At 32.1% G+C, this 21,207-nt stretch overlaps 2 protein-coding genes and 1 pseudogene across 5 annotated transcripts; 2 read left to right on the forward strand and 1 right to left on the reverse strand.

The window, feature by feature from the left end:
• The first annotated feature begins 9,708 nt into the window (after positions 1-9,708).
• Positions 9,709-10,763, forward strand: LOC107887212 (thaumatin-like protein 1; annotated as a pseudogene).
• An 81-nt stretch (positions 10,764-10,844) lies between these two features.
• LOC107887210 (uncharacterized) lies at positions 10,845-15,970 on the forward strand. 4 transcript variants are annotated; one of them, XM_041111059.1, is made up of 10 exons: positions 10,845-10,993; positions 11,110-11,245; positions 11,771-11,996; positions 12,097-12,220; positions 12,830-12,918; positions 13,034-13,076; positions 13,455-13,511; positions 13,597-13,693; positions 14,482-14,576; positions 14,666-15,970. In XM_041111059.1, exons 2-10 carry the CDS (start codon positions 11,203-11,205, stop codon positions 14,759-14,761), a joined length of 870 nt encoding a protein of 289 aa, XP_040966993.1. In that variant the 5' UTR covers positions 10,845-10,993; positions 11,110-11,202; the 3' UTR covers positions 14,762-15,970. The 4 variants fall into 4 exon arrangements, with proteins under 4 accessions (XP_040966993.1, XP_016666875.1, XP_016666873.1 ...); XM_016811386.2 differs by having other exon boundaries at positions 10,851-10,993; positions 12,094-12,220; XM_016811384.2 differs by having other exon boundaries at positions 10,917-11,245; positions 12,094-12,220.
• A 2,224-nt stretch (positions 15,971-18,194) lies between these two features.
• LOC107888168 (thaumatin-like protein 1b) lies at positions 18,195-19,228 on the reverse strand. The gene is made up of 2 exons (XM_016812296.2): positions 19,079-19,228; positions 18,195-18,946 (listed from the first exon to the last, which is right to left on the reverse strand). The coding sequence occupies exons 1-2, from the start codon at positions 19,122-19,124 to the stop codon at positions 18,267-18,269; spliced, it is 726 nt and encodes a 241-aa protein (XP_016667785.1). The 5' UTR covers positions 19,125-19,228; the 3' UTR covers positions 18,195-18,266.
• Positions 19,229-21,207: the final 1,979 nt, after the last annotated feature.

Here is a 21,207-nt window from a genome sequence, read left to right on the forward strand (position 1 = left end):
ACATTAATTCTATTAAAAATATTTAAACATTAAAAATAATAACAATAAAATCACTTACGTGTTTTTATAGTTAAAGAGTTATCGCACCAAAATGTTTTAAGTATATTTTCTAAGATTAGTTAATTTTAGAGGCCGGGTTCGGGTTAGTTCAATCAAAATTTAGTCCCGTTTTTTAGGCTTGGCCCTAAGATGGGCTTAAAAATTTATTCAAACTCAGCTTGAATAAAAATGTTAAAATTCGAGTTCGGCATGTCTGTATTAATTTTTTATATAATTTTTTTAAAAAATATAATAAATCAAAAATACAAAAAAATTTTAAAACAAATGTTTCCCAACAAATTGAAAATAGATTAAAAAATATGTATATAACAACAAAATAGTAACAACATATTAGTGACATGATAGCAATAGTGAAAAAAAAAAAAGAAAATAGCAACAAAACAATAAAAAACGGCAAGAAAATAGTAAAAAAAACATTTTTTTTTGCATATTCGGGCCGAGCTCGGGCTAAATTTTTTACCCAAGTCCATTTTTGGCCTATATTTTTATCAAAATTCTCTCACTTTTCGAGCGGGCCTTTGGGCTAGATAGCCCAGCCCATGTGCAAGACTAGTCAATATATTATTTATAGAAATAATATTATATTAAATATAAATATGATAAATATATGAACCATTTTTAATAAAAATCTCTAATAATCTTTTTATAAATTTAGCATCAATAAAATGGATAAATTAACCTTTTAAATTTATATTTATTAAATTTATTTCAAGCATAAATTTATCTTAAAAATTAATTATGGATAATATTTAAAAAAATAAAAACTAACCTAGATAATATAAATTTATTTTAAATAAAAAAAATATTTAAGTTAAAATAAAAAACTATAATTCATTTAATTTAACTTAAATAATAATTTTAAAGAATAGAAATTATCTTTTAAAAAATATAGAAATTAAATACTTTTATATGAACATTTTTAGTAAAAATATTATTATAAGTTTTAAATATCTTTTCACAATAATAAAATCTCTAATAATCTTTTCATAAATTTAACTTCAATTAAATCGATAAATTAAAATTTTGAATTTATATATTTAATTTTTTAATTTATGTTTAACTAAGAAAATATTTATTTTAAACATAAAATTGAATTAAAAATTAAGTATGGATAATATTTAATTATTAAAATAAAAGTAACCTAGATAATATAAAAATTTATTTAAGTTAAATTAATGGATAAATTAACTATCATTCATTTAATTTAACTTAAACAATGATTTAAAAATAGACATTATCTTTTAAAATATATAGAAATTAAATAATAAAGAATTAGGCCACTTGACTTTGTTATATTAAATATATAAATATATATCGTATTATTACATTAATATTACTGTAGCAAGTTTAATTTGTGCTTTTTAATGTATTTATTTTTAACTAATTTTCGAATAAGATGTTATTAAACTTGTGCTTTTCTGATCATGGATGAAATTGGTGTGTCGAAGCTCAAAATTAAACAAAATAGACTAAATTGGAACGGAAAGCAAAAAGAAAGGCCAAATTGAAGAATTAAAAGAATTAGTGGTTGACTGGTTCACATCATATTATTTTTAAAATTGTCAAAATCTTATAAATAGTTTGAATTTGATCTTTAATTTAATTTTTAGATATTTTTTAGGATAAACATGCTAAATTTAGCATAAGGAATGTGTATAAATACTTAGTGTCGGTGACACTTGAGGACACACTTGGTTTTTGGAATAAAACAATTCTTTTCTTTTTCTTCATTTCTGCGATAGTAAGTTTTAGCATACTGCCATTCATTTTTTTTTCCATTTTGACATTTTGAGTAATTTGTTTCCCAAGCCCCTCTCCCTTTCCATCTTCTACCAATTCCATTAAAGATCATTTCCATACACCAACTAGCATGATTAACTTTATGCTTAGTTAAGTTCCTTTTAACTTTAACCTGGTTATCGCTCCGACAAAAAAATCATGAGATATGAACCCACAGTAAAAACTTTTCAATTCAGTATTCGTTATCTCTTTGATAAATGGGATATTACAAATTCGTCCCTTAAAGTTGATTCATTTTTAATTCAAAAAGCGCGTGTTGTGTTGGAATTATTCGGCGTACAGTTGGAAAGTTGAGTCAGTCGTGCTATACTCGAATTTTCGCGAACAAATTGACATGTTCAATTGGAAAAAGCTAGTTGGATTCCATTAAGAGAGATAGTGATCGAATTTAAACGACCTACGTGGTTGCAACCGTTAATTCGAGTTGGGCTTTCTAGATTGCAAATTTGTCGAAATCTTAAATTACGGGCACGTGTCACATGATTAGAAATTTGGCAATGTTTAATTTGCAGGTCATACGAGAATCGACTACAAGAGGGAAAATTGGCGGTTGAGGTGTCCTTAATCGCTATAACCAAATTATCGATTAGAAGAGAAAAACCATTTTTCAAGGATCGGTTCAAATTTGGAGTATACCGAGGCTGAGGCTAAGTTTTAATATATTCAATTCCTTGATTTGATTTAATTCACTTAATTTTATTTTGCAATCTCAAAATTTTTTATTTTATTTTCTTTAATTCACAGGTTGAGGGCACGGCACCAAAAAAATTTGGTTAGGAAAATAAAAAAAATTAGCAATCCAGTCTTTGTGGGATCGACCCTTTTACTCTATACGACTATTTAATTAAGTTGGAGTGTAGGAATTTATATTTGGTGGTTTCAACACCCATCAAATTTTTGTGTCGTTGCCGAGGATTGAAAAAATTTCTAATTTTCATGTGTTTTCTTTATGACTAGGTCAGAATCGATGACTCTAGCATTTGAACCGGAGATAGAAAAGTTGGCTTGAACACTTTGAAGATAAGCAATTTTGCGCGGAAAACAACCACAACCCGACTTTGAAACAAGATCTTATATCAAAGATATTTTCTCATTCGACAAATCAGATGAAATGATAGATCAAACTATACCTCAACTCGGAGCAATATTAGATGAACAACAACCACTATGCATAATTTATCCGGCGGGTAAAACACAGTTCAAGTTAAATTCAGGGTTAATTCATTTATAGCCCACTTTCCACGGTTTGAAAAACGAGAACCCCCACACTCATCTTAAGGAATTTCACATGGTTTGTATAGGCATGAAACCACAATGAGTAACCGAGGATCAAATTAAACTTCGAGCTTTTCCTTTTTCATTAGCCGACTCTGCTAAAGAATGGTTATTTTATTTACCTCTAGGATCTGTTAATACATGGTCTGATATGTCTCATTTGTTTCTTGACTGGTTTTTCCCAATAGCTTGAGCAACCGAATTAAGAAGTATTGTCGGAATACAATAAAAAGAGATAGAATCACTTTATGACTATTAGGAGATATACAAGAAGTTATGCGCAAGTTGCCCACAACATGGCCTAACTGAACAATCGCTTTTTCAATATTTCTATGAAGGGTTATTCCTTATAGAAATGAAAAGTACTTGTTAGGCCGCTAGTAGAGGAGCACTTATTAACATGACTCCTCAAAGAGCAAGAGAATTAATTTTGACCATGGCTGCAAATTCTCAACATTATCGACCAATTACAGAACCTATAAGAAGGGTTCATGAGATAAGTACTCTATCATTAGAAAATAAAATTGAAAAGCTCACTAATGTAGTTCAAAATTTGATTATAGGAAAAACGAACCCAACTAAGTTGTGCAAAATTTGTGACATGCTTGAACATCCAACAGACGTATGTCCAATCTTACACGAGAACACAATAGCACAAGTCAATGCCATTGGAAACTTCTTAGGCTCACCTAAAAGGTGTTGTTATCCATATTCGAACACTTACAATAAAATGTAGAAGGACCACCCAAATCTAAGCTATGGGTCGAACCTTCGATACAATCAACCATGTCAACCAAGGCCACCTCCTCCTCAACAGCATCAACCCCCAAAGTTATCCCTTGAAACCATAATAGAGAGGTTAGCCAATAGTACTTAAAAACTCCAACAAAAGAAAGAAATACATTTTCAAGAGCTAGACAAACAAATGAGTAAGCTTGCGCTTACAGTTAGTCATTTAGAGAACCAAGGGAAACTGTCATCTCAAACTAAGTCGAACCTATGTCAAAATACAAGTGCTATGATCGTAAAAGATGTAACGATTTCGAAGACAGTACTTGGCATGAGTTATGATCACATCGTTGAACAATGAAAGCAAAAACCCGAACCAATAGCTCCCACGGAGCCAGCACAGCATAAACCATTCGTTGTTCCACCCCCATTCCCTGGTAGGCTTGCCCAAATTAAAAAGGAGTGAGAGGAAAGAGAAATCCTTGAGACGTTTCGAAAGGTAAAAATTAACATTCCCTTACTTGTTGCAATCAAACAAGTTTCATGCTATGCAAAATTCTTGAAAGGATTATGTATTGGCAAGAAGAAACTCCAAGGAAATGAGTGGGTAAATATGAGAGAAAATGTCTCTGCAATACTTCAAAGGAAGATCTCGCCTAAGTGTAAGGACCAATATATATTTTTTATATCTTGCAAAATAGGTAATATTGGCATTAAGAAAGCCATGTGTGATTTAGGAGTGTCTATTAACGTAATGCCTTTATTTATTTTAAATTGCTAAACATGGGTCCTTTGAAAAAAAAAGGGTGATTATTCAATTGGCAAATAGTTCATGTGTGTATCTAGAAGGGGTGTTGGAAGATGTCCTCGTCAAGGTAACTGAACTAATTTTTCATGCAGACTTTTACATCATCGACATGGACGACGACAACTCGAAAAAAAGTATTTCGATATATTACTCGAAAGACCATTTTTAAGCACTACACGTACAACAATTAATGTTCAAAATAGAACACTTACCATGGAGTTCGATGGGGAAATGGTAAATTTTACTGTTTATGAGGCAATGGTCCAACCCAATATAATGTCAAATATCTCTAGTGTAGATATTATTGAACCACTAACAAAATTGCATCTTGAATATCATGAAGATAATAGGATACAAGCTGTGCTTTGCAAGAATTTAGACATCGATACTATGGATAAACTGGAGGAATTAATGACATTCAGAGAGCCAATTTGTGAAGTCATTATTCTTATAGAGACTCCACAAGTTCCTAGAAGTCAAGGTAAATATTTTGAACTGCCACATTTTAAAACTAAACTTTTGCCTTCTATTTTGCAGGCTCCGAAACTAGAACTCAAACCATTACTAAAACATTTAAGGATTTCGATAAAGAAAAAGGAAAACCCAAATAGAGAAGCTCAAAGACACCTCAATCCACCAATAATAGAGGAATCCAAGAAGTGCTTCAAGAACAATAGGAAAATGTTGAAATATTTCTACAAGAACTTCCAAGTGCACATAATGGAAGAATTAATTCTGGAGAAACCAAACAAATAACACTCAGGTCATCGAGCTAACGACATTAAACAAAAGCGCTTTTTGGGAGGCAACCTATATTTATTTATTTTAATTTATTTAATTTTGAATTCAGTTTAATTTATATTGAAAATCAAAAATAAAGATTATTATTTAATCTATTTTATTGTGTCGTTTTCTAGGAACAATGGTAGAGACTATCTTTTTCATCCAAAAATAAATTAGATTTGAATTTCTATGGTGTGTGCATGTCTTGTTAAATTTCAATGCTACCATTTGCTAAAACATACAACCATGACCAAACCGACTAAAATCAACCCGAACCGGCCAAAACCAATCCAAACTGCCTAAACCACCCTTTGTAAAATTAAATATACACGGGGAGTACACTTTACCCTTAAATTTTGATATTATTTTAATTTGCACATTGAGGGCAATGTGGGCTAATTAGGGGGGACATGCCATGCTATTTCTTCTTTGCATGTGTTTATTCACTAAGATAAATTCCTTAATTCGTTTCGAAAATGAACCTCTAATTCTTATACTCTTAGTTTATTTAAATAATTGGGTGAATCATAAATAACTATTACTTACTTGATAATACATATTTTGTAGAATTAAAACTATTATGACTTAGTCAATGTTTCATGTAAATTGTTGGCTCTTTTAAACTTGCCTAATGAAAGTACTCACTTAAATAAATTAATTAATTAATAAAAATTTGCTAATGGCTTCGTCAAGAGTGAAGATTCGGAAATGTGATAAAATTGAATAACCGAAATGAGGTGCTTGAGTTGTCATCTCATTTCGTGTCAAAAAGTTTGAGTGACGAACCAAAACTTGTAACACTCTGCTAACCGAGCTACCTTAAGAAAAGTGAAATAAATTGATTAGGGACATGCCAAATTGAGTAACCGGGATGAGGTCTTTCGGTTGTCATCTCATTTCACATAAAAAGATTTGACTATGTCTCGGATTTGTTAAAAAAAATGTCGAATCGAGTAATCGGGGTGAGGTGATTGGGTTGTCATCTCATTTTGTGCAAAAAGATTTGACTATGTCTCGAATATATAAAAATAAAAATAAATAAATAAATAATATTGAGTACGATTATTGTACAAGTTTGATTAAGCCTAAATTTAGTGAAATAGTTGAGTTTAACATAATGTTTGAAATTTTATAAAATGCTTATTGATTGAACCTAGCAATTACTTCTTTTTTATTCACCTAATTGTTTGCATTACCATTTGACTGAGGAAGGGGGTTTGATTTCGAAAAAGATTATCGAATGATTTTTAGTAAACATCATGCTTAAGGACAAGCATCAGCTAAGTAGGGGGAATTTGATAGCACATTAAATTTCTGCTTTTAATGTATTTATTTTTGACTAATTTTTGAATAAGATACTACTAAACTTGTGTTTCTTTTATCAGGGATGAAATTGGTGTGCCGAAGTTCAAAATCAAACAAAATGGACTAAATTGGAACGAAAAGCAAAAAGGAGGGTCAAATTGAAGAATTAAAAGAATTAGTGGTTATCTGGTTCAAATCAGATTATTTTTTAAATTTCCAAAATTCTATAAATAGTTTGAATTTGATCTTTAGTTTAAATTTTGATTTTTAAAATTTAATTTTTAGTTGATATTTTTTAGGATAAACATGTTAAATTTAGCATGAAAAATGTGTTGGTGATACCTAGTGTTGGCGATACTTGAGGACACACTTGGTTTTTGGAATAAAACAATTCCTTTCTTTTTCTTCATTTCTACATCAGTAAGTTTTAGCATACAGCCATTCATTTTTTTTTCCATTTCAACATTTTGAGTAATCCTAAGCCCTTCTCCCTTTCTACCTTCCACCAATTCCATTAAATATCATTTCTATACACCAACTAGCATGATTAACTTCATGCTTAGGTAAGTCCCTTTTAGCTTTAGCCTGGTTATCGCTCTGACAAAATAATCGTGAGATATGAGCCCATACTAAAAACTTTTCAATTCGGTATTCACTATCTCTTTGGTATATAAGATAGTACAAATTCGTCCTTTAAAGTTGATTGATTTTCAACTCAAAGCGCGTTTTGGGTTGGAATAGTTTGGCATACAATTGGGAAGTTTATTCGGTCATGCTGTACTCGAATTCTTGCAAACAAATTGGCCTGTTCAATTGAAAAAAGCTAGTTGGATTCCATCAAAGGAGACAGTGATCGGATTTAAACGACCCACGCGGTTATGGCTATTAATTCAAGTTGGGCTTTCTAGATCACAAAGCTGTCGAAATATTAAATTAAGGGCACGTGTCACGTGGTTGGAAATTCGACAATGGTTGATTTGCAGGTCGTACCGGAATCGACTACAAGAGGGAAAGTTGGCGGTTGAGGCGTCCTTGGTCGCTATAACCAACTTATTCATTGGAAGGGAAAAACTATTTTTCAAGGATCGGTTCAAGTTCGAAGCATACTGAGGCTGAGGCTGAGGCTGAGGCTGAGGCTGAATTTTAATATATTTAGTTCCCTAATTTGATTTAATTCACTTAATTTTATTTTGCAATCTCAAATCCATTTATATTATATTATATTATATTATTGTTTATTCTATTTTCTCTATCAACTAAATTCCCTCTTTCATTTATTTTACAATTTTGCACGTATAGGTTGAGGGCACGACAACTGTCTAGACTCAGTTGGCCACAGAAACAAGAAAATTAGTAATCCAGTCCCTGTGGAATCGACCCTATTACTCTATACTACTATTTAATTAAGTTAGAGTATATGATTTTATATTTGGTAGTTTTGACGCCCATCGATTACAATATATAGTTTGAGATGAAAAATATACCAAAAGACATTTTTATTGTATTAACACATAGTTTACTGTTTTTTTGCATTTGTAAACTGATTTGGTGGATTTGACTAATGGTGGGTTTCGATAAACGGTACGGTGTAGTGCGGTGTGTTTAGTTTACTTTTTGTCTCACATTACAGTATCGTTACAGTATTTAATCTTATTGTCACCGCTATTTTTATATTAACCGTAGACAAACACACCGTCCATCTAAACCCACCCTAAATATATTATATATATAATTGTTATTAGATATAAAAAAAGATTATTAATTTCTTTTTTTTTCTTTTCCTTTTAAGACACCATAGGTATTCCAGATTTTAGTCATTTACAATCTCATACGTAAATGTCGTTTTGCTTCCATGGGTGGGAATGAGATATACTTTTCGGGTTTTCCCATACTTCTATGTAAATTAGAATCAATAAAGATATAATTTACCCTATATTTTTACCTTTGAAGTTGCCTAAAAACTTCAAATATGTAAGGAGATTTATTTCCATATTAATTCTGATTAGTTCTCTACAATATTATTATTTATGAGTATTTGCAATGAAGTCTCTTATTTTAAAGTAATGTTTTGGTGAGGTGATTTGTCTCTTGTATTTTGAAAAGAGTCTAAAGAGATTTATAGAGTTTAATGAGCGTCTCGATTGATATAAATACGATTTGCAAGTTTATAGGGTAAGTATTAGCATTATGTGAAATATTAATTATGCATGATACACCTATAGGGGATCGAATCATCAGCTAAGGCTTAAATAACTCTATCTTGTGAGATTGCAGGTTATATCTACATCAACTGATGTGCTCTCTAAATTCCGTGAACCCTTTGGGTCTCTTTGGAGTTTAGAAGACAAACCCCCCACAAGAACAATACATTCCATTGAGGGAGTGAAACATTCCATGGTAAATAATCACCTTCAATAAAATTTATATCTTATCATATAAATTCGATTTAAATTTATTGTATATGTTTTATAAGGTAACGGTAAATTTTAATATATTCTAATTGTTAATATAATTCTAGAATTATAACTTGGAAAATAATATTTCTCACAACATTCCATTATATAGTAAATTTTTTTTGTTCAACTATTCCATTATATAATATTATGGAACAGGTATGGCTAAATAATTATTGTCTATGCAAGTGTATTTTTACCCTGTTTTTTTGGGGTCAAAGGACCACAGTAATTTCTTTGGTAATTAAGGACCACAGTAATTTAGGTTTTCTCAAAAGAAAAAAGAAAAAAAAAAGAAAAAAAAAAGAGATAAATTTGGTTGGATACAAAATAAGATGAACTTAAACAGGTGGGGAAATCATAATTAATGTAAAAGATATGCTTCTTCTTCTTCGTCTTCTTCTTCTATTTATGGTATCCTTTTAATATAAAATCCACTAATAAAGTTATGAATTTTCTTTTCAATTGGTTAACTTACCTCTTACACTTAAGGTATCCTTTTAATATAAAATCCACTAATAAAATTATGAATTTTTAATTTGATACCTTAAAATTATGCTTTATTTGTTTTTACCAAGAATAAATAGCTGTTTTGTATATAATCCCCATTCTAAAGCATGTAAATTGTATATATCCATCTAAAACTTAAGGTTCAAGCTTCAATGGGCAGTAAAGCAATTTTCAGTCTTGTCCTCGTATTAGTTATTTCAGGTTGCTATTATCATATTTTTTTTGTTAGTATCAATGGCAAATTAGGCTTAACTCAATTGATAAACATTAAGATTTGTCTACTTGAATTGCATGGATTTTTGAAGTAGAGAGACTGACATCTTAATTGCTGATCTAAATTTACAGGTAAATTTGTGCAGTCTGATTTAACCTTCAACTTTGACAATGAATGCTCGTTCTCAGTGTGGCTATCAGCCAGTCCTTCCGTTGGCGATGGTGATCCCGAGAGGGGGCCAGGCACATTGGAAATATTCTCCATGCCAGATCCTTGGACCGGTAGCCTCTGGTTACGGACGAAATGCTCGTACGATGCTTCCCAAGTTAATTTTACTTGCGAGACCGGAGACTGCGGGTCTGGCTCGGTCGATTGCCAATCTCCACCACCAAAACCACCAGAGACACTCCTGAATTTCAACATTAACCAGAATGTGGTCTGTTACGAAGTGAGCCTGAACCATGGGTTCAATGTGCCAGTCCGAATTCAACCGATTGGTGGCACGTTGGTTGGAGGGTCCGAAGTGTGCCCCGTTGTCGACTGCATCAAGGATATGGGAGATGTGTGCCCTCCATCCTTGGTGGCTATAAACAAAAATCGAGCCTATGTGGGATGCAATAGTCCATGTGATGCGTTGAAAGATCCCAAATATTGTTGCACCGGAAGCTTACAGGGCAGGCTTGCCAGCCTAATGACTTCTCAAAAAGATTTAAGGAACTTTGTCAGTTGGCACATACATATCCGGGAGACAACGATCCTCCAATATACAAATGCAGTGGGGCAAGTGCTTACAATGTTACATTCTGTCCTTTATAACTCTACCAATTCAGGCATTGTAATAATTCTTATTTGCAGCGCTAAACTATAACTAAATAAATGCAAAGTCCTGTTGTTAAATAATCCTGAATGAATCAAATTAAGTTGAATCCAGAAAAAAAAACTGTTATTTTGGTTGACAGCAGAGTATTGAATACAGCAACAGAGTTGGAAAAAGCTAAGTAAAATAAAAGACACGAAACGTGGACCATTTCAGCCCAATTTCTCACGTTGTAACTGGTAAGCACCTGACTTAAGACTCTCCCCCCTTCTTTTATTTTCTAATTCTAGGGTTCCTCTTGGAAACCCTTTTTCCCCCCTCAATCGCCTAACTGTCTACATCAATGGCAAAGAAGAAATCACCCGGGAAGAAGAAGCAAAAGGTAAAGGGATTGAATCAAATTGAAAATGCTCCAAACTTCAGTAAGCAGTCCAGGAAAGCTGAACCTATGCCTTCCTCTTTTTCTTCCCCTGCTTCCCCATCCGCTTCTGGTATTTCAGTTTCTCTCTCTCTCTCTCTCTCTCTCTCTTGCGCATATTCTATCACCTTTCGTTTCTTTTTGGTGTAATTGGGTATGTTTAAATGTTGCTGGAGTCACAAATTTTATGTTACTCTTGATTATAGAGGAAGGATTGTTCCTCAAAGAATGAAATTTTCTTGTGAATTGGGTAATTGTTACGGTGTAAATGACCCTAAATGTATATCTTGGATATTATTTGAGGAGAAATATTGAACGTCGTAAATTTTAGTGCATCCATTATGAATAATTATGTATTTGCCACTTGTTCTGTTTGCATAATGATCTTAATTTATACGGATAATTCTGTATAACAACTTGATAAGAGCAGAATTTGTTAGGTTCTGAAGTTCTTTTAAGTGTATTGTATGATTATTCATTCAGTCTGTTATCACTTTCTTTGAAGTTCTGCTTCCAAGATAGAGAGACTGTTATAGTTAGCAATGCACAAAAGCATTTTGGAGAACTGTAACCTTTAATCTTGGTAACTGTTTCACAGGTTCCTTACAAGAGTGCTCCTATGATAGAGATGAAGCTTCCAGTGTAACCTTAACTAATTTCGATGATAAACAGGATGGAAATATAGTGGATGACTCAATTGCTTTCAGTGGCTCGTGTGATAAAAGATCAAGATTTGTGTTAAATTTCTATGAATTTCCGGCGTTAGAAGCTGAACCAATTGCTCCAGATACAGCTAGTGATCCATGCAGTGGTAGAGTGGTCCAGTATGTATAATGCTATGGGCAGTTTTCTTATGGTTGCTTTCATGTTATATTCTTTATTTACTTGAGAACTTTCTTTATCCCTTTTTTCTTGTTGAAGTAGGAACGTAGTGGAACAAAAGAGTGATGTGAAGAAGTTACAAGTTAGAGGAAGCACTGGTGTTTGCATAACTCCAGGAAATGCGGTATGGGCCAAAACAGCTTGCCAAGTGTGGTGGCCTGCTCAAGTAAGATACTGTTATTTTTATGTTGTTTCAAAATATGACGTAGATGATCTTTTTGTTTTGTATATACAGTCATGTGCGTGACAGAATCCATAGCTGCAGTTATATATTATATATATTGATTGTAGGATTTGCACTTTTTCCCTTCATTTTTGTTGATTTTTTGCTTTCTGGTTGTTGATGTGCATGTTCTGTAATTAAAAAGGGAAAAGAATTGTTGGAAGCCTGTTGGCACTTCTCTTCAAAGATCATCCTATACCTAATTTTATGCAGAATGGATTGAAATTCTTTCACCCGATATCAGTGGCTTTCAACTTGGAAAATGAAGTTCTAACCCTTTCACTTCTGAAACCCTTTTGTACTGATCTTTTCTAATGGAGATAGAAACTTTGCATAACTAAAGTACAGCAGCTAACAGCAGGTTTAATCATTTAAGTGTCTTTGACTAATACCTGTAACTTTCTTAGCCTGGGAAAACTTCTTTTTCCCATCTCCATTAGATAATTTCAGTTTTGACTTGAAACTTCTCGTTCTCTTCAGATATGTATTTTGCATGGAACAATTTTTCCCCTCTTCAGAAGTACTCTTAAAAGCTCTTACTTGACATTACAGATCATTGAAAAAAGGTCCGTTTTAGTTGATTCAACAATCCAACAAACCGAGGAACATGTTTTAGTAAAGTTTTATGGAAAACATGACAGGTATAGTACCCCCATTGTAAGCTAATGTAGCCTCTATCCTAGAACTGTGAAAGTTTTATTGTTCTACAGGATTTTTTCATTATATGATCTTAAATATTAGCTAATTTCTTTTCAGTGCTTGGATTAATGCAGCAAGAGATCTTTCAATGCTTGAGGATGTAAGTATAGGCTTTGTCTAGCCATGCCAAAATTATCAGTATTGATTTAGTTTAATAAATATTATCGTTCCTTAGAACTTGCAATAAAGAATCTGCTTTTGTTTCTTCTTTTTTTATATTCTTTCTTTCCACCTGTGATATTCATTTGAAGTATTTAGGAGGCTTGGAGGGGAATACCTCCTTTCTTGGTTTGTGCAATGCGAACGGAAATTTTATGGTGATTTTGAAAGTCACAACAAGATATGATAAAAGAAATAGTGGTTCTATGATATACATATATGGGAACTTGATGTTATCTTTAACTTATTTTTTTTCAGCACATGAATTACGGGTTGTGTGAAATCTAATTTTAAAATAAGTGTTTTTCCTTTTTGCCAGTGCTTTGAAGAAAGGAGCTGCAATTTAATGGAAAATTTTCAAGATGCTTTGAAACAAGTATTGAATATTTCCATGAAATGTGCCATTTGTTTTCATTGCTTCATTTTTCAACTTCTGCAACTGTATTCTTGCCTAATTGCAGGCAATAGTACAGAGGAAGAAACATATAAAATCATGTAAGCAGTTGCCTGGAAGCCCTGATCCTTTCCCTCAATCTGATCGGCAAGACAAAAAATCTGGTTTGTGTTGCATTGCACTTATCTCTGTGTTACACTTTTAACCTTCTAACATACTTGAAAAAACAGAAGACAAATAAATTGAGCTGAGGAAGATACACGATTTAAAAGTTGGGGATATTCATCATTGCTTCATTCTTATTATCTCCTATACTTATTGTAGATCAAAAGACTGGAATACAGACAGGTCTTACGTGCCACTAGTCTATCCTCCATGATATACAGAAAATATCAATCTCTTCATTACTCTTAAATCTGATTGAGACACTTGGTGTAGTTATAAGTTTTTTGTCTAGTTGCCTTGCATTAAGACACTTGGGTTATCCAATTCCTTCATACTATTATGTTTTAATCCGCATTCTTTAAAATGTGAATCGAACTTAATATTTAGCATCGTTCTTATTTGGTTCATAGGCATTCTTATAGGTCTACTATAGTGTTATTTTTCAATTGTAGATTGAAAATTGATAGCATCTGTGGTTTGAGCATCTGGGCCTCATTACTTTGATGGTTAGAGGATTAGGATGCTAACTGCTTGTGGGGTTTGCAGTACCCAATTCTTAATGCAATGCTTCAACCTAATATGTTCCTATTTTCATCGACAAGCAAATATCAATTACATTTTCCTGTTTTCTTATCACCTGCAAAATCTGTTTAATTTCTAGAAAGAAATATATGTTATTTTGATAAATTTAGGTTCTACTTAAGACCTCTAATGCTTTTAATTTCCATGGTTTCACCAGAGAAAGAACTGTTCATCGTTCTTCTAAACCCAGCTTAATTTGGAACAGGTAAACATGCTTCATCATTATCAAGCAAAACTGGCAGTAATTTAGTCAGACAAGTAGGTAATAAGAAGGAAGGCAAGCCAAGAATTCATCTTAATGTGAGTAGCCACTCAAATTCTTGGCCAACTTGTCTTAAACTATTTGCTCGTAGCTATCATTAAAAGGTTTGATAATATTGTTTTTATAGGGTGCTAGATTTCCATTGAAATCTGGTGAAGGACCTCGGCGGCTAAAAATTATGCGGTATCTTGGTCTCACAGCTCCGATGGGATCTCCCTTCTAATCAATCACTCATTTAAAACTTGCTACAAAATGTTGTAAAAATGTCCAATTTTTAGTTCATATTACTACGATATGATTATTTTTATATTTACATTTAGTAGGTCCATTATTTGTTGTCAATGAATGTGTTTGATAATGCATAGTAAATTTTTACTATTGAAGAAGAAAATTTTTTATAGTTTAATTATTTTAATGCGTTTGATAACTCATACTAAATATTACTTAATACGAAATTTCAAACAAAAAAGTGTTAAATGTAGATAGAGAGTTTCTTATGGTTTGGAATTTAGTTTGTAGACAGAGAAGTTCTTATAGTTTAGAGTTTAGGGTTTTAGGTTTGTTCTGGTTTGGGGTTAAGGTTTAAAGGTTTTAGATTTAGAACTAGGCATACGGTATGAGATTTGAGGTTTGGGTTTAGAGATTTAGTGTTATGCTTACGGTTTAGGATTTAGTGTATCTGAACTAAATTAGATATTTAGATTTAAGTCTATTCAGCGTTCTCTAAAATCCTAACTATTTCCAAATTATTTCCCCATCTCTAAAATTGAATTTTAATTATTTTTTCCCCATCTCCTTTAGGGACTTATTATACTACTATTTCCATATTCAATGACAGTATGTATTAATTAGGTGATGGAAGTGCGATTTGATGATGGGAAAGGTTCACGATGATGTTCTGTCTGTATTTGATTTTATTGCCATTTCCATTAGCCGTTTGTGAAAAGCTTGTTTCATTCATAGGTTATAATATGATGATTGATCGGTTCACATCAATGTTATATTGTGAGTTCTGTGATGTTTCCAAAGAGGTTAGTTATGCTTCAATTTGATAATTTGAGATTTATTCTATTCATGAATATGTTTCGAGTGCCCTGCTGTTGAAGTTTCTAAAGATTGATTGGTCAGATTAAGGTTTCCTGGTGATATGGGTAGCGGTTAATGATGACATTTTTTTTGGTGTTATCTCAAGCTTTTTGTTTGGTCTTGTTACCATAGGTGGCAGAGTTGTTTGGATCCATAATTAAGTGGGATCATGTTTGGAATGTAAGGCATGGAGTTGTGTTGCGTCATGTGGCATCATTTATTTGTTTGAAGAGGATTATAGAGTTGTGTTATTATGTGTATTTATCTCACTTATGGCATAAAGGTGTAAATGCTTGAGACACTGGAATTTTTGCTGAAACAGAATGCATTTCTTGTCATTGAGTCAGACTTTTGCGGTGTTATTAATTAGGTTATTTCTGTTCTACTTGAGCTTGGACTCCATGAGAAAGTAATGAAGATATAGATGGTTTAGTTAGAGCCATTGGTAGTGTTTGCTTTGTTTACTGCCTAGAGAGGTAAATTGTACTGTTGATGCCTTGGCCAATTTGGTATTGACAGAACCAGCATGTTTAAAATCTGATGATGGCTGCTTATGATGGAGATGCAGCTGCATTGTTTCTTTGTTGATCAAAGTTTTCTATAGTTGTGTTGTTTAATTTGCAGAATGTTGTATTGGCGTTGTAGTTGCTGCCATTCTGCTTGGAGGTCTCTTGTAAACTCGAGCTACAAAGCTTTCAAGTTTTTTTTGTAACTCCGATTTATTTAATAAAATATGATTTGGCTTATAAAAGAACCAATATTTGTTTTCTGCAAAGCTTGTTTTTCTTTTCTGTTTAATTTAACATTTCTTTTTCATTGATAGTAGGAACCTTCAAAAGTTTACACAACTAGTATTTGTCCTTTTTCTATTAAGAGAACCCATTGATGTTGAAGAGGAAATGCATTCAATCCTTCCTAGCTAAAAAAATGTAGAAGTGTAGAATTTATAAGGACTATCATAATAAATTTAAGAAAATCTATGGTTATGTTTCTCTTCTATATCTCCAAAAAGATAGGTGAAAAACATTACCCTTTTTTACTTGTCCTAGTAACTTCCTTGGCCCGTACTAGAATTTGTTATCTTCTTTCTTGATTCATATATTTGTTTATTTTGTTTTCATTCATTATCATAAAATGTTGTCATTGTAAACTTGCGACAAAATTTATTTTTTTATCCATCAAAAGAAATAATCTTGGCAAGATTTGTAATTAGTTATTCCATTCAAATTTTCACACCCCTATAACAAATTTCACAACATCCACTATTTTAATTCAATAATCAAGAAAAGTGAACAGTGAAATTCTCTAATGAAAGTATAATAAATTTTATCAGTTTAAAATTTAATTATTAAACAGTTTATTATTTCAATTTATTAAAGATGCACCACAAAAATTTGTGAGTTTGAGATATATTTTTTGTAGGTATAATAATTTATTTGGACTTTCAAATATTTTATAAAAAGAGTCATTTTAGTCTTCTATTTGTTTTTCGCCTTTTTTAGCCATTATACTTACACTGTTTATTAAATCACTTTAAAATGGACAAAAAAATTAATTTCGGTTCACTTTACTAATGTGGCATACATATGAGCCACACGCCAACAATTAATTAATTTTTAAATTTAAAAAAATAAAAAAATTATAAAAATTATTTTCAAAAATTTAAAAATAATAAAAATAATTTTAAATTTTTAAAAAAATAATTAATTGCTAACATTTTATATATGGACTGTAACATGGATGTCATGTCAGCAAAGTGAATAGACGGTCAACTTTTATTTATTTATTTTGGGATGATTTAACAAACAATACAAGTTTAAAAATTAAAATTAAATAAAATTAAATAAAAGACTAAAATAACTTTTTTTATAAAATTAGAGAACCAAATAAATATTATACTATTGTTTTATTCATGGTAATGGGCTGTGGCCATATGGTATATGTATCTGTGCTCAATCTTAAAATCTCAAGAGCACGGAAGCTGGGGTTGCGCCTTATCATCCTTGACTTAGACACCTTAGTTGCGACGCAGCTTATTCGAAACAGGTTATCAGCACAGCATCACTTCGAGGTTCTTCGAACTATTATTGGTCACCTACAGCTACCTTGGAAAGTTAAAAGTGCAACATACGTATAAAGAAGGGAACAAAGTGGCTGATCGATTAGCGTCGATGGCATACTAATGCTCGCTGGGGGTCCATTCCTTGTACCTACCGGATGAAGTTCTTCAGCATCTACATAATGATAGCGTCGGTTTAGCTTGTCTACAGCTAGGTTGATTTTAGTGGATTTTCTCCTCTTGTACACACACACACACACACACACACACACACAAAAAGAGGATTTCGGACTAGCAGTAGAATAAGAAAGAGTACATCTGTCTTTTTTTTTTTTTTTTTTGAAGAGGTTAGCCACATTAATCCCCTCACCCTGATAGCTTTTCGTAAAAAGCAAATGGCTGTCCACTAAATGTAAAAAAAGCCGACCTTAATACTATATTAGATGAGACATGAAAATAACAGGATTAAAAGTAAAATTAGAAAAACTATGAGAATTATGTGCAAAGCATATAAACAACAGTACTAACATTTTCTTTATTAATGAATGCAAAACAGATAAAGCCTGCTCCTGCTGCTAAGGTTTCATGGACAGAAAGTGATAAGGTAATTAGGTGAACCAGAGCAGGTAAAAATGCTAGTTTTATCGTCATAAGCGTAACTATAAGCCTGAGGGCACTGGTTCTTGAAAACCATCGAGTAATTTGTGGGTTCACATTTCTGGGGTGAATTATATTCACCAGAGCAACAGTACTTGGGCTGCTTGAAAGCTAGGCATGCGCTTTTGCAGGCTATGGTATTCCCATAAGATGCTTTAACAATCAGCTCTGGTGGGCAAATTGCATTCACATTTGCCGAACAGCTAGTTATGGTGCAGTTTGGACCCGAGCCGCCTTGTGGAGTTACTGAAACCGGCAAGTTAAAGCCATCTACTAGGCTGATATCATAGAAATCTTGTCCTCCATTTGGTGCTAGAGTGAACTCTACAAGGGTTGCAGGAGGGACTGCACCTACACCATTGCAGGCAACCTGGCCCGACCCACAGTTTGCAGTGGCACAAGTGAACAATCCGGAGGAGGTTGAGCATTGGGTTCGAGCCCAGAGTCTGCCTGACCAAGGAGCAATAACAGTAATGGCATTCCATGCTTGGGGGGCTAACTCGAACCCACTGTTGGACAATTGAGGTATACCAGCGCCAGTAAGTGTTCCTGGCCAGACAGTAAATGGACAGTTGTTTCTAGTGTAGAGACTTGCCATGTGAGACTCTGCAATATAAGAAAATGATAAAAATTCTAGAACCATTACGAACATTTGATAAGCATTAAATCTTGCAAATGAAATGGTGATGAGGTACTAGAGTTGCAGAGAAAGAATGGTACTTGAGGTTTGTTTGTTACCTGAGATTAGGGTAAGCAAGGAAAGGCCAAAGATCCATGACTTCATCTTTGCTTAAACAATTGATTAATTAATTGTTTCCTTTTCGTTATTTAAAGAGCCTTAGTATAAGAACTGATAGGCATGCCCCAGAAACAATATAATCTTCAATGCATACGGAATTGGATATTAACATGGACTATATAGACTTCTATCGCAACTAACTTTGAAAAAGTCGTGATTATATTTAATTTTACTAGAATTAACACTGCCTACGCTGCTGTTTTCTATTTTTAAACAAAAATAATTTTGAATTAAATTCTACTAATTTTTTTATTACGAAATACTAATCAATGTTCAGTTATAAGATAAGGAGAGTAAGAAAGGAAAAAAAAATTATGGTATTTAATTAATCAAATAGAGATACCAACAATGTTTTTTTTTTAAGTTTATATTTATAAATATAATAAATATAAATGAAATAAAACTCTACTTTTAATATACATTAAAGTTCAACAGTACATCAAATGTCTTATTCTAGTGGGCATCCACTTCTATGATTATAAAATATTTATAACACTACTTCTTGGATGTCTATCTGTAGATAATGTGTCTTGTTAAACCTTATTAAGAGAAAAACCCTGTAAAAAAAATTGCTTAGTGAATAAAAAAAAATACACATAACTATAATACTCATCACATACTGTCTCATTAAAAACCTTACTAGGAAAATCTAGTGGGACAAAATCTCGATTAAGGAAAAAAAATTATAGCGTGTATTTTATTTCCCTCATGAGAACATCACATAATGCATACCAATTCCATTGACTAGCTTCTCAAATGTGTTTGTCAGCAGTGCTTTAGTGAACAAATCTGTCAAATTTTCACATGAACAAATTTGTTAAACATCTATATCACCATTCTTTTGAAGGTCACGAGTGAAGAAGAATTTCAGTTAAATATATTTTGTTTTGTCTCCTTTGATGTACACCCTCGTTTCAATTGAGCTATGCATGCTACATTATCTTTGTACAAAATAGTTAGAATCAATTTTTTGGATGATATACAACACATCTATTGGATATGTTGGATCATCAATCTTAACCAAACACATTCTTGACTCACTTCATGCATTGTAATTATTTCTTCATGGTTTAATGAAGTAGCAACTAAAGTTTGTTTTGTTGAGCATTACGATATAGTTGTACCTTCGATTGTAAATACAATTCGTTTGAGAGCATGCTTTATGTGGATAAGGTAATTATCCTACATCTACATACAATCAATTGTGATTTGAACCATTTGGATAGAATAACCTATATCAATCGATCTTTGGAGATATCAAAATATTTGCTTAACTCTATTCTAGTGCCAACACATTGTAGAAGAACTAAATCTTGTTAATAAACTTATGCAAATGCTATATCAGGTCGTGTACTGTTAGCAAGATACATCAATGTTTATATAGCACTAAGATATGGTACTTTGGGACTAAGAAGTTCTTCATCGTTCTCACGAGGACGAAAATGATCTTTCTTTACATCTAGTCATCTTACAATCACCGGGGTACTTAAAGGATGTGTTTTATCCATATAAAATTTTTTAGGATTTTTTCTATATAAGTTGATTAATGAAGAAGAATTTCATTTGATAAGTGACAAAACTTAGTTTTTATAATATTTTTCATCTCAAATTCTTTCTTCAAATAATCAATTGCCTTTTGAATCTCTTCACATGTTCCAATAATACTCAGGTCAACAACATACACAACAATTATAACAAACTCTAATTTTAATCTTTTATAAAGACACACGAGCATGTTGGATTGTTTTTATAATATTCCTTCAATAGATACTCACTGAGTCATTTATACCACATATGCCTGGATTGTTTCAATCCGTATAAAGATTTATGTAAACACATTAAACAATTTTCCTGAGAATATTTACATGCTATTGACATTTTAAGTCCTTCAAGAATTTTCATATAAATCTTATTAACAAGTGATCCATAAAAATAAGTTGTAACAATATCCATTAGACACAAATCTAGCTTTTCATGTATTGTCAGATTAATAAGATACCTTAAAGTAATTTGCATTCACCATTGGAGAATATGTCTCCTCATAATTAATAACATACCTTTGTGAAAA

Source organism: Gossypium hirsutum, chromosome A04, assembly GCF_007990345.1.
Source record: "Gossypium hirsutum isolate 1008001.06 chromosome A04, Gossypium_hirsutum_v2.1, whole genome shotgun sequence".
Taxonomy (NCBI): Eukaryota; Viridiplantae; Streptophyta; class Magnoliopsida; order Malvales; family Malvaceae; genus Gossypium; species Gossypium hirsutum.